Raw genomic sequence first — 19,808 nt, forward strand, 5'->3', positions numbered from 1 at the left:
CTTGCTGTGCGTCTGTGTATTTATCTGGACTGTGTACAATGGTTCTTCAATGCCCATGACGATGTTATTCAGTGCGTAGTTGCTGTTTATGTGGTACATAATTATACATCGTTGTAATAATGGTACAGAAACTCGAACAATGAATGTCGCTAGGCCTTTGTGCCCTGGCAGGGCGGGAGCATCGCGCTGAATCCCAAACCAAGATAAAAGAAGAATCTAACAGATTAAAACATCACAGCCACCCTCTACCGCTTCCTGAGCACATGCGGCTCCACCTGAGGCGACATGATCAGCGACTTCCACAGTAGCCTCCACGAAATCGGGTTTCCCTGTCGCACAAAGCAGTCAGCCTCATTCTGATGCTGGATGAATTGAATGGATAGTCACGCGCCTGATCCCTCTGCATGACACAGAACGTGCCCTCCCGCTCGCCATAGTTGAAGTCCTCGAGCAGGACCCAACCCTTGAACATCAGCTTGCGCTTGTCGAACCCGCCAATGCGTACACTCAGCATGGGCACCCCCGCGCCGTCCCCGTCGTCGTCTGTTTCCTCCATAGGCGGCTTCCATTTCACGCCGAGCACCGTCAGCGCCGCCGTGACCAGCGGCTGCAGGTCGTGCCGCCTGAGTGAAGAGTAGAAGCGAGTGAGGTGTGGCGTGTATCGCCGCCCGGACTGCGTTTGGGACTGAGGCTCGCGTAAGTGAGGACAGGGGAACAGCGTGCTTATATGATGACGTACGAAGAGCAAAAGGCTTTGTGTGAATTGCGATTTGTGGAGCGAGGCGGACTTCATGATAGTGTCGCCGTCTTCGTCTACCTCACTGTAATGTACCCTAATATGAGATTGAGTTGACCGAAGTGAAAATAAGGTGCACTGACAATTGATTCATGTCTGGTGTAGCAATCTCAAGATCGCCTGTCTCTCGCAAAGCTTCTGTCAGACGCTGGGCGAGGACTGCCATGCCTTTACCGGCGATCTGACTTGGTCTATATGGCACGAGCAGCCCATCAATATCAGCAGCATATTCAGATATTCTGTGTAGACGACATACCGCGTCACCCATGGGTGTTGGAAGACCTCGCCCAACGTCATCCGCTGAGATGGGAGGATGGCAAGCATTCCTGTGAGAAGAGCTGAACGGCGCATATATAAATCATTCGGAAGTCACACAAAAAAGCATCGGCTTACAGAGCGCGTTCTCGCCCATTCGGTTCCAAGGGTCATCATTGAAGCATTGTCCGCTGAGATATCGACAGTATTCCTCACTCTTCTTGGTCGGCTCGTCCCATGGTGTGTCTGCGAATAATGTCAAAGCGGTGTGCATAGATCAAACGTCGATGACGCACTGCCCGCAAGGAATGTGAACAGGATCACTCCACAGCCCCAAATGTCTATCGGTTCCGCAGCATATGGCTTGTTTATCTTTAGCTGTATACAATTTCTGTTGGATATTCCTCGGCAGAGGCGAGAAGGAAAGCTGGGCACGTACCTCAGGCGCTACATACGGCAGGCTTCCACACCGCTCGTTCAAGAGCCGGGTTTCCCCAGTGGCCTTCAGCTTGTATACGGAGGAGAGGCCAAAGTCGGAGATCTTCAGTGTACCTGCTGCGTCGAGCAGAAGATTCTCGGGCTTCAGATCCCTGTGGCACACGCCCTCTGTGTGGATGTAGTGCTGCGGTGCCATCAGCGTGGTTGCCGATGGCTACAGAGATGGCATACGAACCAGACCGGAAATCAATTGGTTAAAATAGTAGTGAGCAACATCGTCACCGACGCCAATGTCAGGAGCTACAGTGAATAGTAAGACCAGACCTAGAGGCAAATCGAATGAACTACATGCCTATCTTATCGAACAAGTCGCCACCAGCAGCGAGCTCCAAGAGCATGTACAGTCCAGGGAGATACGGCGACTTCTTTTTGGGCTCAATGGTGACTGAGGATATGAACTCCAGAACATTCTTGTGTTTTAGCTCTCGATGTACATTCATCTCTTTGTCCAACAACCTGCGTTCATTGGCGGTAGTGTCGGCCGTCAGTGCAATCATCTTGCATGCTGCGACACGATGGTCCTCAAAGTGTACCGCTCGGAACACTCTGATAGTTCGATCTCGATGTCAACTCGGAGAACGATTGCGAAGGATGTCACATCCTGGATGTGATGATTTACGTACGTTGAGAAGCCACCTCCGCCAATGCGTTGTACAAGCTGGTAACCTGACAGATAAATATCAAGTTTGTAATACCAAAGACTGAAAAGAGTGATATGTACCAGAAATTTTGGGATATTTGAGTTTTTGTGACATTGGCGACAGGAAAGGACTGAGGAGGAGGAGGAGATCGGCAACGCGTTTGGCGTTAAACGCGTCAGGTCACGGCGCACGTGACACCTACTTGATAAGGTTGGGCTCAAGCCTCAGCCATATCCCTCCAATGTCACGTGCATTGCACTTGTCTTGTAAAACTAACTACATTGCAACAACTCGACGGACAGCAATTCTTCAAACGATGAAAATTAGCGGCTAAGGATCCCAAATTTTTATAGTTTTTGGTTCTCTCAAAGAGCTGCGTGCTGCGAAGTTTTTAGATTTTCAATGTAAGGCTCCTGCACGTGACAGAGGATGGTTATGGCTGAGCCCAACCTTAATATTTTCTGACTATATTTCCGCTTTTGGTGGTCTTCCCAGATTGAAGCATCCACAGGCAAGTTGTTCACGGAATACTGTCTCCACTGAGCCTCATGCAGCACTCCTTCTTACGTTTCTCTTCGTGACAAATCATACGAGCCTCGTTTCCCGGTATCGTCGAAACAGGCGTGTCCCGATGATATGGTCGACTGGAGTAGTCCCAGACTTCTGGAAATAACAAGCTTCGTCTTCTCTCAGGTGGTGATGTTCTCGCTCGGTGTATATGGGTGCGTCAACGTTACGGATCCAGATGTAATTCCTAGTTAACATTCATGACAGATGGCACATTTTATTAACGCTACGCCATGTGGAATTACCTCTCGCAGCTCGCAGACTCAAGTTCAGATGGGCATTTGTGAGTACCACGTTGATTTGTGCCGCTTAGTAACTCATATCTCGCCTAGGTTCCATACCTTCTCGCTCGTTACGTTCTGCTAGCATTCTTAATTTCTCTGTGCGTCTGCCTTCAATCCGACCTCACCTTGTCTCCCATGCTGTTTCCCTGCCTGTGAAGCATTGCAACGTCGAAGACCTATACAAATCTTTGTCATAGTGCGTAGGACACTAACTAGCCTGATCTTCTTGTTTACCTACTTTATATGCTGCAGAGTCTCTGAAAGGACTTTGCGTACGTTTTCCTGATGTCCTCCAATTCCTGACAGTTATCACGATGGGTTCCTCAGCTACTTTGTAATGTCGCCCTAGCAGCTGCATCGACCAATCTCTTCGTTCGCACGTGAGCTTTCAAATTGGATATTTGTCCCAAGTGAATGCCTAACCTGTCTGCAGCGTTACCTTGTGGCATAATAAGCTCTGGGTGCGAGGTGTTCTTGGGCTATTTACGCTTGGCCTTTGGGCAGCAGCATTAACGTGTTCGTTGGTGCAACTGAATAAAGCCATCGCAAATCTCTGACATACGATGTAGCTGCTCTAACTGACTTACACGCTAGCACGCGTATTTGCGGGAACCCCTACTCGAGTGACGTTCGTGATATTTTTGCCTTCTACCTGTCCAGTGCGTATTCCTGTGTATCACCGAGTATCTTTGACTCTCGTTTGCTCACTATCTGGCATGCATTCTCGCGTCTGTGACTCTCCAGCTACCGTGTACAATGCTGTCATCTTGGTTTTCACAGTGGCTGGCCTGTACTCGAAAACCCTTGCTCATGTATCGCCTGTATGGCATATGCTCTACCGACAGGGTATCTGGTACTTCGTCACGATGTTGCTGGTGAACATGGTGGTTTTAGTATGTCTCGTTTTGTTGATGTCCCGCTCTGAGCTCTGTATTGCAGGAACTAAACTTGTTCTGCAGATATTTGCTGGACTGGAGTTAAATCGTGGGCATCTTAGCTATCAACGTTTACTTGTCAATGAACTCTGGATACATAGCTGTGATGAATGTATTCTTCACGGTGCCAGGTGCGTTCCCACGTGTCAGGCTGTCTACCACACGAGTTTAGCTATTTCCTGCCAGCAACCGTTGTAAGGTACGCGCTGCGAGGGAACCTTGAACTTTCATCTGAAATTTCATACGTGGATCGGTTGGCGACAGCGTGATATCGTCATCTCAAGCTGTTGTCTCGCTCGTGAAACTGCAGGAGGATAGTAATACAAGGTGTGTGCTAATCAGTACACGGTGTCGTAGTCGGGGCTGAAGTATAGGCATTCCCATTCTATATTGAACAGCAGTGCATTGTCGTCTCAGGGGCGAACTGCTGGCGGTACAGCCTCCGTAAAGCGTGCGCAATTCACATCTAACATACAGCTAAATCTGTAAGTCTGAGATGTCTACCATGTTGCGTCCTTCATCTTACTTTAGTACGCATCCTGCAGTTCGCTCTGCGACGATTCGTTGGACCTCGAGATTCAGGAAGGTGGACCACGAATAGGGAAAGCCGTCATCTTCTCTTCGCACGTTGGAGATCTGCCTGATACGTCACGCTCGTCGATAATCAGCCTCTTCGTTAATCGGGGAGTTGATGTCCAGAGCTATGGCAGCGATATGGAAGGCAAGACGAAACACCTCCAATTTTGACCCGTCTTTGGAGGCATATGCGATATCCACCTATCGGTAATTGCGCGTGGCTGTAGGACCAGACGTGTCGGACTTGTACAGTAATGTGAAGGTGCATATACACATGCTCTTCGCAAGATATATTCCTACTGCATTTTCATTTGTCTCTCCTTCTGACACTGTGTATCACTACCATCACTCTACATTGCTAGCTTCTGGGATTCTTGGTATGCCTCTCCGTCGAATGATCGTGCAGAGCCTCTCCTTTGTTGTAAGTGCCATTATGGACGTGGTGCATAATTAAAGGTATTCTGTCGCTGCTCGATTGCATGAACTGTTGACAAGCTCATTCATGCACTTTCACGCATGCGCTTCGTGTCCCGGAGGTAAGGTGTGTCTACAGTAACGCACTTACAACCAATGTGAGTACGAGCAATTACTCGTCTTATGGTGTAGCTCAAATATGCCTTTAGGAGCAACTACGGCTCATGGAACTTGGTGAAGAACGCTATAATGAATTGAGTCGCAGACCATACTATGGCCGCTAGTTCAGCTACCAACTGGCACAGTTCATGCTTGAGCACGGATCTCTGTTTACCCAGCCGAGTTTCTACATCCAATTCCTGTACTATCAATGCCGGAAAATGCCAGGGGGTGTTCAAGTGAGAGTTACTGGACGCGCCATCACGGATCGACTTAGAAGTACGCACCTGCTATGCTCCTCAAGCACGGACCCATCAGAATCCGCTTACACATGTGTTATTCCACACTTGTCCGAGATTGGATTCACGAACTGAGTTTGTTGTCTAGTGGCCATTACTTTTACCGTGGGAGCGATCCACAGACCTTCAGTCGGCCATGTGTCTCGTGGAGTTCGCGAGGATGGTTCCTCTTCAAGGTGGTCATCCTCTTCGATTGTTCGTTCGTTTCTCTTATAACGTCGACACTATGCAGGAGCAAATAGTGCCCTAAGAAGATGGCATCTCAGGTCTTTTGATTAGTTTTGCGCTTTGACCAGCTGTTTCAGCTGGTTGGGGTGTCCTCGAAGAATGGGATTAATTGGGAACCTCAAGTGAATGTTTTGATTTGCACTCGGTTTTAACTGACTGAAGCTTGGTTACATCTACTGTCGAAAGTTTCTACGGCGTCTGTGGTGTCTCTGGTTCGGAATGATTGCACTGCCACCAATTTCGATAAGAGCACTCGTCGATGCTTTGCGTAAGTAGTTCTGCGATATCAGTTTCTGGTTCGACACTCGGGTGTGCGCGCTGGATGAATCTATCACTTGAAACTGTGAATTTGAGGTTGTCAGTCTCTGTGATTGCCCATCTGGGAGTCGATGTCAAACGACAAACGGCAGTTTATCCCACTCACGGAGTGTTTCATACATGGTGGTGCTAGGCTCAATGCCGATGCAGGCGAATTCGCACTCTCGTTCATCGTAAGTAGAGCTTTCCAACCCTGAATTTGCACACCTAATAGTTCATCCAGGTAACCTCTTTTCTTGAGAACTTTTGGCGCAACCTTCATGAAAATCATGGTCTACTGTGGACGCTCGTACAAATTCGCCTAGGTGACGGTGCACAGGACACAGTACTCGGTTTTGACGGTGAGTGCCGGGGTTGTTGCGGTTGGCCCATCCCCATGAGTGGCTGACAAGCTCTTTGTTTACACATCCATTGTACGGTGCACATGATGTCATAATGCAAACGCGCGGCGGCTCAATAGAAAAACGTGGCCTTCTCACTATCCTATAGTTATCTCAGTGGGGTCGGAGGCTGTTAATCATGCTGTGGCCACCTTGACGACAGGATATAAGAGCGTCCGGTGGTCAGTCTTCTTCTTAACATTTCCCCAATATGTCTGACGCACTGCGCCCTTTCCCTGTGTTCAGCCCGCCGATCACTGGTCTACCGGAAGTGACAGAGTCGGTGTTCACGACCGTGCTGTCAGAAGATGTGAGTGCCCTCAATCTGCTGTTGGCATCTTACAGTCTCATAAAGTCTTTAGAACCAACTTCGCTTGGAGAGTATCGGAGAAGAAAGCTTCAACTATAGGTATCTACGGCCACAGGACACTCCAACCAGCTACCAGCCGGGACAATACATTTTGCCACAGGAAAGTGCCTTCACGAAGCCTGCTAAACACTTCATTCTATTCAAGGATTCTCTGTCACTCCGATCTCCACGGGGTGTTTCGATGACGGAATGTCTGCATCCATCGACGTTGCGGCTGGATGGCAAGCGTGAGCCTGTCGAGTCGATCCGGAACCATCAGTTCATTATGCTTCAAATCTTTGTGAGCTTCTCTTGTCTTATGATGTTTCTCAGAGACAAATTTGAGTCCAGTGGCCAGGGTGCACACCGTGGGCGCGAGTTTTGCAAGTTAACAACGACGAAGGTTCCGTGGTGGACCGCTGCAAGCTAGCGGCGATGGTTGCTGCATCTTTCCGTGACATGTTCATGGTGAGGGGCCACGTCTTTTGATTTGTTGTGAGATCGTTCTGATGACGGAGGGCCATACAGGAGGACGCAGTGCCGCCCAGGCGAGATGGTTCACCGGCACGGTTAACAGGTTTACGTTTCGAGCAACTGCATCTGGTCAAGTTAAGTTCACTTGATGGAGTCAACTGGGAAGCCGAGGTGAATGTATTGACTCGTGCTTGGATTTGAGAGGCCATTTCGAGCCTGAGCATGTGGAGCCAGCCCAGCTGGATCGCTTTGTCGCCTTGGGACAACGCGGCCCTAATTCCTGCTCATTGTTCTACGTGCAGAGCTCTCTAAGGTCATTCGTATAGGCAACCGTCTGTTTTCGTGTATGCAATCTATCATGTCCCGGTGTTACTATGCGATTTGTTCATGGTGTGCAAATATCAAGCAAACGAGGTGGGCAGAGGCTCAAACAAGCGCCAGACTGTGTCATCGTCACCATGATTGGATCAGCACCGAGAACTTCAAAGCCGGCGTCCAGTGCCATGGCGCCGGCCTTCTTTCAGACTCATCACGGCCGGCGGCCTTACCCGTCGTTGGCCGCAAGTACAATTTCCTGGGCCTCTGTAGCACGGGCAACGCCATACAAATCCTAGTCCTTATTACGTACGCTTGGTGATGAGCTTCACCATGTCGCCATGCTGTATGCTTCGCAGAAGTACCCTCCGACTCCGCAGGTTTGCTTCTTCGATGCCAGCCTCAAAAAACCTCCCACGAGAAACTCCTTGATATCTGACTTGGTGGAATAACCGCTGTTGGCTGCGAGACCTCACCCAAGAGATGGTAGACTGGAAAGATCCTGAGGTCATTGAGCTCACAGTCTTTGTGCTTGAACAGACTATTGTATTCCTGGTTGGCTTCTATGGGTAAGTATTGCTCTCCCAAATTCGCCTTCAGCTTGACTTTCCTCTGATTTTATTCTTCGGTTCAGGTGGCACTTTCTGCTCACCATCCATGTAGAGTGGAATCTGTTGACGAGAAAGCTTGTCTTCAAATGGCCATACGTATGTTCCAGGGCGATGCTCTGCGTCCAGAGATTGACCTCGGGCGTAGGTACCTTACCTCCTGGGAAGATATACCATGATCTGTTGTTTACTCTTTGTGTGGGTCCTCTTGGTCAATCCCATTGACTGTGTTCACAATGAACTGTTTATTGCAGTCTCATCATGAGTCGGCTCCGTGTAAAAGAGGCTCATTGTCGGGGTGCGTGCTAACGCTGTGTTCGTGTTCTAAGACTCACGCCTGGACAGGTGCGTGTTCCGGTGTTCAATCCTTCAACGCAGAGGCTCAAGTAGACCATAAGCTATGCTTGATGCCGAATCGGTGAGCTTATTCTCGATACCAATTGGCTGTTGCCATTTGACGCAGGGTACTTCTGTAGTTAGTCGCATGTATGGCTGTCTGTTGCGCAAGTATGAACCTCAGCATCAGGACGTTGAGTGCTTACAGTCTATCTCCGTGACCACTGCGATTGAGCGTTTCATCTAGGCTGACGATATGGTCATGCAGCATGCGAATACGCTTCCTACTGATCACACTATGTCTGGGTCATTGGGCGTTTGCTATGGTTGGTGAGTCGGAGCGGCAGAGTGACGCAGACATGCTCATTCATTCTTACCTGCAGTTGCATTCACGGGCCTGAAGGCACAATATGATGCAGTTTCTGGAACCTGCGTCCTAGCTAATACTAACGGGATTGATAGACTGGCGGGCTTCTACGCTTACAGTGCGTGCTTGTACTCCTTCATGTCGCATCTATTCTAAATTCTGTCGCCTCAGCCGTCGGCTACGATTTTATTATCCTGGTCTTGACGGTGTATGCCTTGTACAGGAGCTGTAAGCGCAGCGAGCTGTTGTCGGTGATCTGTGTGCAGGGAGTGTGGTATTTCGTTGTGACTTTCTTGGTTAACATTATCAGCGTGGTAAGTCTGCAGTTGTTTAGACGCTGAAAAATGCTAACGCAGCGTGACTTAGACATTGGTCTTGATGGATCTGAATTGTGTGCAAATACTAATTGCTCCCTGGCGCGTGAATCTGATTCTCACGCAGCTGCTATGAGTGTCCTTTTCTCTCTGCCTGGTATGCCAATTCTTTATGAGTACTACCCTACAAGACTGATGAAGGTTATCTGTGGACAGGCGTAACGATTAGGCGAGCATTTCTGTTCCATCATTATGGTTCGCGACATTCATCTCTGTTTCAGCGCGATAGCCTCCTCCCGGTGTGTGCTCTCGGTTCTCAGTATGGCTGACTTGTTTGGGAGGTACGTTAAATGCTCCCTCTCTACCACCTTCGACCGCCTCACTCTTTCATACAGAACACGAGAGGCCAACGGTCATACTTCGTGGCTCAGCAAGCTTGGTCTTCCTGCAGGCGAACCGGTTCTTCTGACAACTCATATCACCCTCAATCCGTACGTGTGACTTCTCGTATCTTTCCTTATGCACCACAACTTCTGATTGGTGTATCATCCAGTTCCTTTCCCGACGTGGACTCCTCCACCAGCGACATTGACGATGAACGTTGGTCGCAGGAAGCCTTCCCTGACGTGCACCACGCAGACCGCTCTATTCCATCTGCTGTATAACTAGTTGAGAGATCATACACACGCGCTTGCTCCATCATGAAGGGTGCATCTCGCCAAAACGTCGGCATTGCACAATACTCGATCAGTGCTCGATAGAAGGACGCATGCACCACGACCGTATTCTGAAACTAACACGAAGGTCAATCTGCTCGAACTCGCGCCAACGGCAAACCACCCGAGAGCACCCAGGAAATAAGACGATGGAAAGTCCGAGAGGCGAGGGTACAAGTCTGTAGGTGCAACGTAGAAAATGGTATTATTCAATGGGTATACCTCGACGACTCAATTACTACGATGTACGCGTACACATAGTATGTGGAAGAGAGGGAGCAACAGCAAAAATCTTGCGTAATAAGTTAAGAAGATGAGATAGACGACTGATGGGGCGTAAATGGATGGGTATTCATGACGGCGTCAACGTTCATGTGAGTATTAGTGTCATCGACGTTCGTCAGTCCTAAATCGATCCACATGTGAGGAAATCAAAGGGCTGGAGTGTGAAGAGGGAAGAGGGACGCACATCGATCGATGACAGATCTAAGCAGATGTATAGATCGCGTCAAACAACAACACTTGCAAGCCAAAGCGGAAGCGGACGGCTCGCATCACTGCACCTGCCCAGCGCGGACAAAGTTCCTGACGAACTCGAACTGCGGGCCGGTCTCCGGGCTCGATGGAAATCGTTTGCACTTGTCGACAGTCTTCCACTCCTCCGCAATCATGCGCAGGGCGTCTGCCCCGTCCCTCGCGATGCCGCTCTCGACGAGCCAACAGCCGACGACGAGGCCCGTGCGCCCGATTCCCCCTCGACAGTGCACGGCCGAGACGCGGCCGCGGTGCTCGTTGTCCCTGAGTACTTCCATGATGCGACGTACGAACTCCACACTCTCGGGTAAGCCCCGGTCGCGGATCGGGAAGTTGTGGTATTCGACCTCGCGCACGTCGATGCCTGCGAGTGCGCAGCGGGCTTCAAGATGGGGGAAGTACGGAAAGAGCTCGTGTGGCTCGGTGAGATCGATGAAGGTGCGCACGCCGGCGAGTAGCAGAGCGTCTAGCTTCTGCTTCGTGTGTTTGTGAGCAATTTGCGTCGGTGTGAGCGGGCAGTATGGAAACTCGCAAGCTACGAGATATGGAGTGGCCCAGTACGAGTTTGGGATGGGTCGAGGCCTGATGCGCAGATTTCTGCATGAGGTCGTCTGAGGAGAAGATGGACCGGGAAAATAGTTTGTCTGACGACCGAGGAAGGTTGGTGTCGATATGTCGCAGCTCACAACGGCCATGGGGAGTGTTGGGTCACCGCTTAGGAGAGAAGGGGTATAAGTACTTCAGCGGTGGGAACAAGTGCTATTCGGAGAGAGGGTGGCCAGCCTCCAAGTCTCCTGTCAAGTTCAAGAAAGAAACAAAACAATCGAGGCCTACGCGAGTTTTAGGCATCCAACTATGGCTAGGCAACACGTGGATCTGGATCTAAGATAGCATGTCGTTTCCAACTTCCAAGTGCACTGTGTCGCCTACTCCTCCTTGTTTCTCCTTCGGGTCTATATTCGATACATGTGTCACATAGTTCAGTTCTCTCCTCTCCTCTCTTCGCTTTATTTTTCAGTTCTCTATGTGGGGTCACCGGAATATATGTTCTTGTCCCCACACCAACCGTCTCAGGCCTAGATCCCGAGAGTTCTGGGCCAAGCGTATCGCATCCGAGCGTCTACCAGAGTGCTCCATTTCCGCAGCTTCTGTTTGGCTGCTATGTCGCGCGCCACCATTGGCATATCTCCTCGAGCTCTAAGTCATTTGTGTGTGCCTCCTCACTGACCAACCTCGGAACCTATCATTTTTCCCCCAGTGATAGTGCTAATATGGCGTGCATGCTTCCGAAGCAGTTACGATCCTCGAGGAAAACCTCACCATGCACAGATGCCCCATGATTGGGTGCCTGTACGTCCCGAGACGTCATCTGTGGTCAATGCGAGTCGACATGCGTGAGAGCCCCGTGACTGCAATACAAAGATAACGGGTCAGATGTGTTTTCGCGTGTTGGAGGTGAGGTCAATTCAATCCAAGACGATGGTGCACATTTTTTGATTCAGTACTCGTACACAATCAGAAATATAGCAAACGAAGACAGCCGCCCGCACAGAAGGCGAGAATGCGAGTACAATTGAGCGTCCTTCCGAATCGCGCCCATGTCGCTCGGTTGTAGAGACAAATCTGAACAAACGGCCAGTCGCTCACGCGAAAGACACATCTACACCGTCCGCCGCAATCTGTGCCAAGAATATTTCCGTCTCCGCGAGAATCACCAACCTGCCCTTCCCCGCGAATGCTATGTTCGCGGAAGCGGTCCCCAAGAAGAATTTTCCGAGCAGCATTCCCTCCTCGTTCCACACCTGCATGCATCAGTCAAAGTTAGATAGCTCGGCTGCGGCCCTGCGCGGAAGAGAGCACCCACATGTACGCCGTCCGAGCACGCCGCGTACACGTTGCCGCTCTTGTCTACCTGCACGCCGTCTGGGACGCCCGTGTCGACATATGCGAACACTCGGCGGTTGTGGAATCGTTCGATGCCGCGTTCGACATCGAAGACATAGCTATCTCACGAACAATGAAGGACAAGTGAGTTTCGTCTTCCGCAGAATGCGGAGAAGGCGAGACAGCTTACACAGTAGCGGGCTCCGTCTGATTGGGACCCAGGAATCCACGTGCAGCACCGCTGTCTGCGCTTCAAGGTTGGTGTGTGTGGAATTAATACCCACGTAAAATCGGAGAATGTAGAAGATTTACATGTAAGCCTTCCTTCCATCCGCAGAGAATGCCAGCCCATTAGGCCTGTCAAAGCCATCTGCAACAACTCGCACAGAACCGGTGTTGGGATTGAAGCGATACACATGGTTGGGCATGAGTGGGTTCGGGCGGAAGTGGTTCAAGAACCCGTACCTGGGTATCAGCATTATGGGGAATAATCACACTCCCAGAAGGCGACTAACTTACGTGACATCGGTGAAGAAGATGTTCCCGCTTTTCGGATGGATCTTCACGTCATTGAGCGAATTGAACTGTCTGCCGTAGTAGTTGTCGAGGATGACGGTGGCATTGTACGGGTAGGAAGGGTTGACGATTGCCAAGGATGGAGGCAACGGGCCTCTTCCCGAGCTGATCAGGAGGAGCGCGGATCGAAATGGACCCGTTCCGCCGTTCGTCATCTGCACGGAGTCCGGCAGATCGACCTTCGCAAGCTGTAAGTATGCACCTGAACGTTTGCAGTACAGGTCAACTCACCCTGGTCGCAGATACATTGACTGGGGAAGTGGTGCTACCAGATGCAGCAAAGGCGTCAAAGACGTCGTTCAGATGAATTTTTGCCACCTCGTTGTTGTGATCAATGTCGCTGAAACCGAGGGGTCCTCCGTCGTTGCTCGAGAAGAAGACTTCGTCTGTTTCGGGTACCCAAATCGGAGCTTCGTGTGCAAATGCAAAGCCTGGGTTGGAAGCTATGGCCCGGATTGACGGGGCAGGTCCCAATATTGAGAGGAACGCAGGGTCAAATATTTGGAAGAACGGCGGCGTGCTACTTGTCGGACTGAAGTGTGTCTTAAAGGAATTTTCCCGAAAGCGCCCGTCATTGCCTACAACAGCGAATAAAAGGGGGTCCACAAGCTGCTTGAGTGAGTCAACGTCACAGACACGCAGGTAGGTACTTCTCACCACAGATTGGGGAGGCAGCGATAGTTTACTGATTGAGGCGACTGACTTCCTGTCGATGCCCGCTCCATCGTAGTGATATGTATATACCACGACACTGACAACAGCAAAAACTTGAGTTGCTATCCAAAAGCCAGCATTGCCGAAGAGCGACGAGGTCCGGGACCTGTTCTTTGATTCGGGTGAGCCCCTCTGATGTTGAGGGTCAGACGCTAAGAAACATATGGTCAGTAGTGATCCGGCAGTCGAGAGTAAGGGCGACAAACCTGCACCTTTCACCACTACCATTGTCCCCTTCTCGTGAACCCGCCAGCAGAACAGAATAACCCGAATGCCCTCGCGTTTTGACTCAGAGGGGTACTCATACTCAGCTCTGCAGGTCTCAGCTGACCTGCTCGTCAAAATGTCGGAATATTTCTCTGTCACGAACCACAGAACCTGCCATATTTGGCGAACAAAACGTGCTCGGACCGGCACGACAGCCTGACCTTCGACTCTTCCAAGGTGAGTCACCGTAGGAACATGGTGCAAAGATGCTGATATCTATGGCATGATTTGAGAGTAGAAAGCGATCGCGTTGACCTTTGCCTTGATTTCCTTTGGTTCAATCACACGTTGCACGTGACAACAATGCGTTGATGATCACCGAGGTAAGGTTTTTCATTGTCCTAGGAGGACAAAGGAATAACCATATCAGGTACGCACTATTCTGCGAATCCATATATTTGGGAGCATGGGCGATGCGCGCACCAGCCGTGCTTCCATTGCGCCATTCAATGTTGTGTTGTAGGGACGGCTCACTGCGCTCATGCCTCTCCGACTCGGTGGACGTGCGACCATGGATTCTCTACCAGCCGAGCTTCTTTCTATTATATTCACGCTGAGTGCATCCCCTGAATTTTCCGACAGTGACAGCGACTCGAACAACCCTGCTGTTTCACCGTGTTGCGGCTATATGTCATGGGTCCCCTGCCAACTTTCCACTGTCTGCAGAGAGTGGCGGTATGTAGCTCTTTCAACGCCAGAGCTTTGGAGCAAGATCATCGTCAATCTTGAGGATGCCACAAACTCGAGGATATGTGCTACTTCTCCTTTGCCGGAGTTCACCGTCACGAGCATGTATTTGTCGCGTTCTGGGAATTACCCCTTGGACATCCTCATTGATGCACGAGATCCTGACTGGGACTACTCCGAATCTGAGTAGGTCAACCATACGTGGCATCAAAGTGCTTTACTGAGTGTCTTTACAGCGTATCTAGTGCAGGACATACGCCGAGCCCTGATGATGATGACGACGATTATGTCCATCCGTTTTCAGTGCAACACATGGAAACAGTCCTTCGTCTGATCATACACCACTTCCGCCGACTGCGCACACTTGCCATTTTCACAGATCGATGGGCGCCCATGCACAAGGCATTACTCTACTTGACCTGGGCATATAAATCGCAGGCCCCTCCACCCGGAATTTCCTGCGCACCGTTGCTCGAGAGCTTGGTCCTAGTGCGCCATAATGAGCATATGAATTTCACGGAGCCATTCTCTCCTCCAGGGTTAAGGGATCCGAGCTGGCTCCCGTTGTTCAACCCGATCCTCACTCACCTTGGCGCGCTACCTCGCCTGAAGAATCTGAATCTCAGGGGTGTCCACATTAAATGGCCCTTTTTACCATGGTGGCTGCCCTCGCCGTTGAATAGTGCCGGGCTGCAGGAGCTCGAGTTGTGTTATCACTGCGACGAGGTCCGACCATCTACTGCCGAATTCCGCGCCATGCTGGAGAGGTGCCCGAACCTTTCTAGCCTGACTGTGCGTGTTTCCGGGCCCTGCTGCCAAGAAAACGAGGAGGTCAGGATGGCAGGTTGCCTTAGGACCAACGCAAGGCAGATGCTGTCCATGCCCCGCCTCACCACACTCACGCTCGGCTGGATGGACGAGTTCGACGCAATCCTCATCCTTCATATGATCGATGCCCCGAACGTACGCACCCTCACGCTCGACGGTTCTTATGTCCAGGACGAAGACAATGCAGAGGCATTGCTTCTATATTGCGGGATTGGATCCACCGATCCACGCGAGTCTGAGGGGCGCCCAGTATTCCCACATTTGAGGAGTGTGTCAATTTGGCACGTCAGGGCCCCTCTGCACTCATTTGCGGAGTTCTTCGAATCCGCCACCCGCGTGAAGGCGCTCACTCTGGTGGAGGTTACGATGGATGCATACTTCGCGCTTATGCCGGCCACTTTAATGGCTATCACACCCTCACTATTTATCCCCTGTCCGACCCTGGAGAAACTGTGGATTACCGGATACAATGACGCTAAAAAAGCGATTATCAATGTGTTACGCACACGGAAGGCATATGGTGCTCGTTTTCCCGAAGTCCAACTGGATGCTACGCTCTTAGATGAGCCTGCTCTGGTTGTAGGCGGGGAATGTGTAATGATGGAAAGCGACGAGGTAGTTCTTGGCTTGCACACTGAAGATATATGGTGGTTTGACGCTTAGGATTTTTTGTCAGGTGTCCGGTGATGACTGTAGTCATCAGTAGGCGTGCAGCGGCTGGTTGCCTTTTTCTCTTGTGTCAAGCAAGACTACTTGTACACTAGCGTATTACTGGTACCTCGTGTTTACTTTGACTTCGTTGTCTACACAGTACACTCAAAACGCGTCTTGAGAAGCACTCGGCTTGTATGAGGGTCCCCACTGGACAAAATATAAATTCTACGAAAAATTGTCGAATTTGGTAGAAAATAAACCCCTTTTCGGCAAGTGGAAATGAGAACGAGAGAAAATATTTAGAAACTTCAATTATGTGTTTGAAAAGTGATCTTAGAAGTGTCAAATTGGCCGTGCATCTGATTCAGTTCCGTGCTCGAGAGCTGCAAAAAATCGATTCACGATACCAAGTCCAGTAATTCTGCTTGCCGAGTTCGGACGAGCACAAGATTTCACTGCGAGCCAGTGGACTCATGACTCATAGTGGTACTAAGTACTCTGTGGCTACGCAACTTCGGGGAAAACTACAACATCTCGCGTTCGTTTGCTAAGGTGGAGGCTGAGGATTCCTTTGCGGCAACTTTCCGGCTGAGCTTCGAGGCTCTTGGCGACGACACATTCAAGTTGCTTGTCGAGTGAATGTCGCTACTGCTGCTAGCCACAGTGACTCTAGCAATAAGTATATTACTCCAAGAGGGGGCCTATTATCGGTACCTCAGGCAAGAGGGGGGCGAGATTTGAACTCTCGACACCGTCCTCGCAAAAATTCGAGGACCCCGTAAACTGGGGTAGGGGGGGCCACCTTCCGCATTAAGACGTGCCGATCTCCGGCACAGGCACAATGATTCCCATATTCTGCGACTGCAAACATACGTTCATCGACAATGACATTAACAGTAGTTACTTCCGAGTAGTATATAATACATATCCATAAGATTACTTGTGTTTCTTCGCTGCACCCATTCGCACGTTGCCATCCGGTTGATACTGTCATTTCGTCGACGGGGAAGGACACTTTGACAGGAATTTTCTCTGGAGGTATACCGAGTCGCTCCTCCTCGTCGTGCGAAATTGTCATAGAGGATGGAGAGCACGCAAAGCGACACAGCACAAGAACGCGAGCGGCAAAGTCTGCGTTAAACAAATCGCGTTTAGTCACGTGCATCTGACGTATGCACATAGTTTCTTCTGAAGCACACACTGCGCGGAAATGTCCGGTTTGAGTGCACAGAAATGACTGTGTACATTACAGAACATAGATTTAAATTTAGAGTCAATTAACGTGAAGAACTTGAGGAGAGAGGTGGAAAATGGTGAGCACTGGGAGGAAAACGCGCGGGTGGCTGAAATTGGACCCCGTACACCAGTTTCCTATCCCCCTTGCAAACAGCTGGGTATCCCCGATTCAAATCTCGCCCCCCTCTTGACCTCAGGCCTCATTTCCTAGCAAGTGCCGCAGATACCTTGGATCGTGTTGAGGATTCTTGGTGTCCTGTTTTTTGCTTTCACTTTCTTTTCCGCTTTTGAGTTCCCTCCTTCCTTTTTGGTAAACATTCCGCGCCTTCGAATCACACAAGTACTGCTTTCCTCTTTCATGTTTCCGAAAATTTTCATTATGTCCAGTTAAACCCGTCATAGGCTTGAAGTAGCCCCGCCGGCATCGCTCATGAGTCAATGATGAAGCGCGACGCAACGTGGCTTACCTGGTTGAATCTTGGTCTTCTACTCCCTTCTGGATGTTTTGAGACTACTAAACTAATCTGTCTGTCCTGGTTGTTATCTCTCTGTCTATGGTTGCAAATTATTGTCACTAAGCCTGTACGCTTCTTCCTACGGGCGTCTGGCCTTGGGGACGTGAGTTCTCGGTTGAGCCTTGACAGGAACATGCGGCACTTGTTCGGCTCCACTGCGATGTATTCGACCGACAGTACACCTCCGTCGAAGTTGTAAGGACTCTGTTGTGTGCCAGCTCCATCCCAGCGAGTGGCCTCTTTGATATCTCAGTCTTTTACTCGATGGCCTCTTCATTACCTCCCCTTCTTCAAGCGTGTTCAGGTTCCCTCGCGAGCGCGTCCGCCAATGTTATCTCGTACCCGCTAGATCTCATCGCGACGAAGTTACAGATATCCGAGTCTCCCCATCTTCGTGGTGAGGACCTACGTATATGCGTCTTCTGATAACACTCACGACGTCAAGAGCAGGCCTGAAAGGGGCACGCCGCATCCTACGCCATATTGTTGGCACAGAGGGCTTCGCTGGGTTTTACAGTGGTCTCCCGACTGACACCGCTTCAACTCTCGTCTCAGGTTTCCTGTACTATTACTTCTACACGATCCTTCATGCTCTGGCCGCGCGATTGCGGTCTTCCTCGCCCCTTAGCCGCGCGCTCACCGCGCGGACGCGTCCAGTCCTTCTCCCACTTCCCGTAGAGCTCGCTGTGGGGTATATCGCTGGTATTGCCAGCCGTGCCGTATCGATGCCATTGTCACTCATCACCGTGCGTCTTCAGAGCGCAGGCGGGGAAGGCGAAGATGAAGACGGAGATGACGGGAAAAGAAAGGGAGTTCCACCAGTAGTAGACATAGTGAGGAGCATATATACGGAACAAGGACTTTGCGGATTCTGGGCAGGTGAACAGAGCCACCACAAAAGTATAGTCGTCTTCCGTGCTGACATCGAGACATAGGCTTCGCACCCACTCTGCCCCTCGCCCTCACACCGGCTCTCACTCTGCTTTTCTTCCAGCTCTTCAGCCGCATACAATCAGGCAGAATACCCGCATATATGCGCGCGTTTCTCGACGGGGCTCTCTCGAATGCTCTTGCCCTTGCTGTGCTGTACCCTCTCGTTCTCGCTAAGGTGCGCGTCCAGGCTTGGAGGGATATGTCTATGTTTGCAGTCTGGCGCGAAGCCTTCCGCTCGGCCGGCTGGGCGGGGCTGTACCATGGTCTTACTGCGATACTGCTCAAGGGGTTTGTTAGCCAGGGTATCACTATGTTGGTCAAGCAACGGTAAGTGTGCAGTTGTGAGACGATTCCAAATTGATTATTTTATATGCTCTAGGATTGAGCAAGCGGTGATGCACATACATGCGAAGCGCAGTTAAGCGATCTGGTCGTCGGCAGCTGTCCTTCTAATACAGTATGTAGCCAATCATTAATTCACTGATCATCGAGTGCGTTGTCGCTATTTCATACTTGCCGCTGTTCCTTGTCTTGTGACAGTTTACTTATGTTCTGAGCAACTGCTTTCACGTGAAGCAAAGCTAGGCTGCAAAAACATCGACTGCGCCTGAGCATCTTGGGCAATTTTATCGTACACCAAGTGACGCGCGGATCATTCACGGATAGACCGATGGCAGCACAGAGAGTGCTCACGATAACATTGGTGGCGGTAGCGACTGCTGCCTGCGGCTTCGCTGCCTTGCAGCCACCAACCTTGTGGACAGTACCTCTTGCTAAACCTGCGAAACAACTCCTGTGTCGATATTCGCTGCCGCTCATCGCAATCTGTCCCGGCGTGGATGACATCACGCAGGTTTGCCTTCCGGGAGGCCGGTGCTCGTGATGCTGGATGTGTCATCCCTCGTTATTCAGGCACGGAAACCGGGACATTCATGACAAAGTCGACACAGCGGAACCATCGATTCGTGCTAGCGGCACGCTCTTCCAGGTTTTTGTTGGCCGGAGGCAACTTCGGACCTAAGGCTTACCCCGCATTTTCTGTTTTTGTTGATAGCTGGGTTACACTCCATATATTCGAATTCCTAAAATACTATACTCAGCATCTTTCATTTAGACTTACACAGCAAATCGGTGGTCCTTACCACAGACGG

At 50.5% G+C, this 19,808-nt stretch overlaps 8 protein-coding genes across 8 annotated transcripts; 5 read left to right on the forward strand and 3 right to left on the reverse strand.

Moving 5' to 3' along the window:
* Positions 1 to 245: 245 nt before the first annotated feature.
* SCP_0601000 (Serine/threonine-protein kinase CHK1) lies at positions 246 to 2,304 on the reverse strand (the record flags this gene model as incomplete). Its single annotated transcript, XM_027759234.1, has 12 exons — positions 246 to 329; positions 392 to 685; positions 740 to 821; positions 880 to 987; positions 1,053 to 1,134; positions 1,190 to 1,297; positions 1,348 to 1,429; positions 1,491 to 1,673; positions 1,725 to 1,789; positions 1,842 to 2,095; positions 2,173 to 2,215; positions 2,271 to 2,304. The coding sequence occupies 12 exons, from the start codon at positions 2,302 to 2,304 to the stop codon at positions 246 to 248; spliced, it is 1,419 nt and encodes a 472-aa protein (XP_027615035.1).
* A 522-nt stretch (positions 2,305 to 2,826) lies between these two features.
* Positions 2,827 to 4,723, forward strand: SCP_0601010 (hypothetical protein; the record flags this gene model as incomplete). Its single annotated transcript, XM_027759235.1, has 15 exons — positions 2,827 to 2,912; positions 2,965 to 3,040; positions 3,090 to 3,139; positions 3,200 to 3,237; positions 3,294 to 3,313; positions 3,369 to 3,421; positions 3,475 to 3,557; positions 3,611 to 3,700; positions 3,786 to 3,934; positions 4,001 to 4,025; positions 4,078 to 4,107; positions 4,163 to 4,175; positions 4,241 to 4,303; positions 4,375 to 4,461; positions 4,522 to 4,723. The coding sequence occupies 15 exons, from the start codon at positions 2,827 to 2,829 to the stop codon at positions 4,721 to 4,723; spliced, it is 1,065 nt and encodes a 354-aa protein (XP_027615036.1).
* A 1,318-nt stretch (positions 4,724 to 6,041) lies between these two features.
* On the forward strand, positions 6,042 to 7,374 carry SCP_0601020 (hypothetical protein; the record flags this gene model as incomplete). Its single annotated transcript, XM_027759236.1, has 7 exons — positions 6,042 to 6,143; positions 6,194 to 6,311; positions 6,469 to 6,532; positions 6,597 to 6,660; positions 6,713 to 7,000; positions 7,051 to 7,167; positions 7,228 to 7,374. 7 exons carry the CDS (start codon positions 6,042 to 6,044, stop codon positions 7,372 to 7,374), a joined length of 900 nt encoding a protein of 299 aa, XP_027615037.1.
* A 597-nt stretch (positions 7,375 to 7,971) lies between these two features.
* On the forward strand, positions 7,972 to 9,778 carry SCP_0601030 (hypothetical protein; the record flags this gene model as incomplete). The annotated part of the gene is made up of 15 exons (XM_027759237.1): positions 7,972 to 8,057; positions 8,123 to 8,195; positions 8,245 to 8,294; positions 8,351 to 8,394; positions 8,495 to 8,514; positions 8,573 to 8,625; positions 8,680 to 8,762; positions 8,816 to 8,917; positions 8,971 to 9,113; positions 9,166 to 9,190; positions 9,241 to 9,270; positions 9,330 to 9,342; positions 9,395 to 9,454; positions 9,509 to 9,604; positions 9,667 to 9,778. The coding sequence occupies 15 exons, from the start codon at positions 7,972 to 7,974 to the stop codon at positions 9,776 to 9,778; spliced, it is 990 nt and encodes a 329-aa protein (XP_027615038.1).
* Positions 9,779 to 10,383: 605 nt separating this feature from the next.
* SCP_0601040 (hypothetical protein) lies at positions 10,384 to 11,058 on the reverse strand (the record flags this gene model as incomplete). Its single annotated transcript, XM_027759238.1, has 1 exon — positions 10,384 to 11,058. One exon carries the CDS (start codon positions 11,056 to 11,058, stop codon positions 10,384 to 10,386), a length of 675 nt encoding a protein of 224 aa, XP_027615039.1.
* A 948-nt stretch (positions 11,059 to 12,006) lies between these two features.
* On the reverse strand, positions 12,007 to 13,765 carry SCP_0601050 (hypothetical protein; the record flags this gene model as incomplete). The annotated part of the gene is made up of 8 exons (XM_027759239.1): positions 12,007 to 12,165; positions 12,228 to 12,366; positions 12,438 to 12,497; positions 12,560 to 12,712; positions 12,767 to 13,002; positions 13,055 to 13,432; positions 13,481 to 13,689; positions 13,744 to 13,765. 8 exons carry the CDS (start codon positions 13,763 to 13,765, stop codon positions 12,007 to 12,009), a joined length of 1,356 nt encoding a protein of 451 aa, XP_027615040.1.
* A 550-nt stretch (positions 13,766 to 14,315) lies between these two features.
* Positions 14,316 to 16,025, forward strand: SCP_0601060 (hypothetical protein; the record flags this gene model as incomplete). The annotated part of the gene is made up of 3 exons (XM_027759240.1): positions 14,316 to 14,677; positions 14,728 to 15,934; positions 15,996 to 16,025. 3 exons carry the CDS (start codon positions 14,316 to 14,318, stop codon positions 16,023 to 16,025), a joined length of 1,599 nt encoding a protein of 532 aa, XP_027615041.1.
* Positions 16,026 to 17,988: 1,963 nt separating this feature from the next.
* On the forward strand, positions 17,989 to 19,079 carry SCP_0601070 (mitochondrial carrier; the record flags this gene model as incomplete). Its single annotated transcript, XM_027759241.1, has 4 exons — positions 17,989 to 18,121; positions 18,175 to 18,603; positions 18,660 to 18,984; positions 19,037 to 19,079. 4 exons carry the CDS (start codon positions 17,989 to 17,991, stop codon positions 19,077 to 19,079), a joined length of 930 nt encoding a protein of 309 aa, XP_027615042.1.
* Positions 19,080 to 19,808: the final 729 nt, after the last annotated feature.

This window comes from Sparassis crispa, assembly GCF_003851025.1.
Source record: "Sparassis crispa DNA, contig_000005F, whole genome shotgun sequence".
NCBI lineage: Eukaryota > Fungi > Basidiomycota > Agaricomycetes > Polyporales > Sparassidaceae > Sparassis > Sparassis crispa.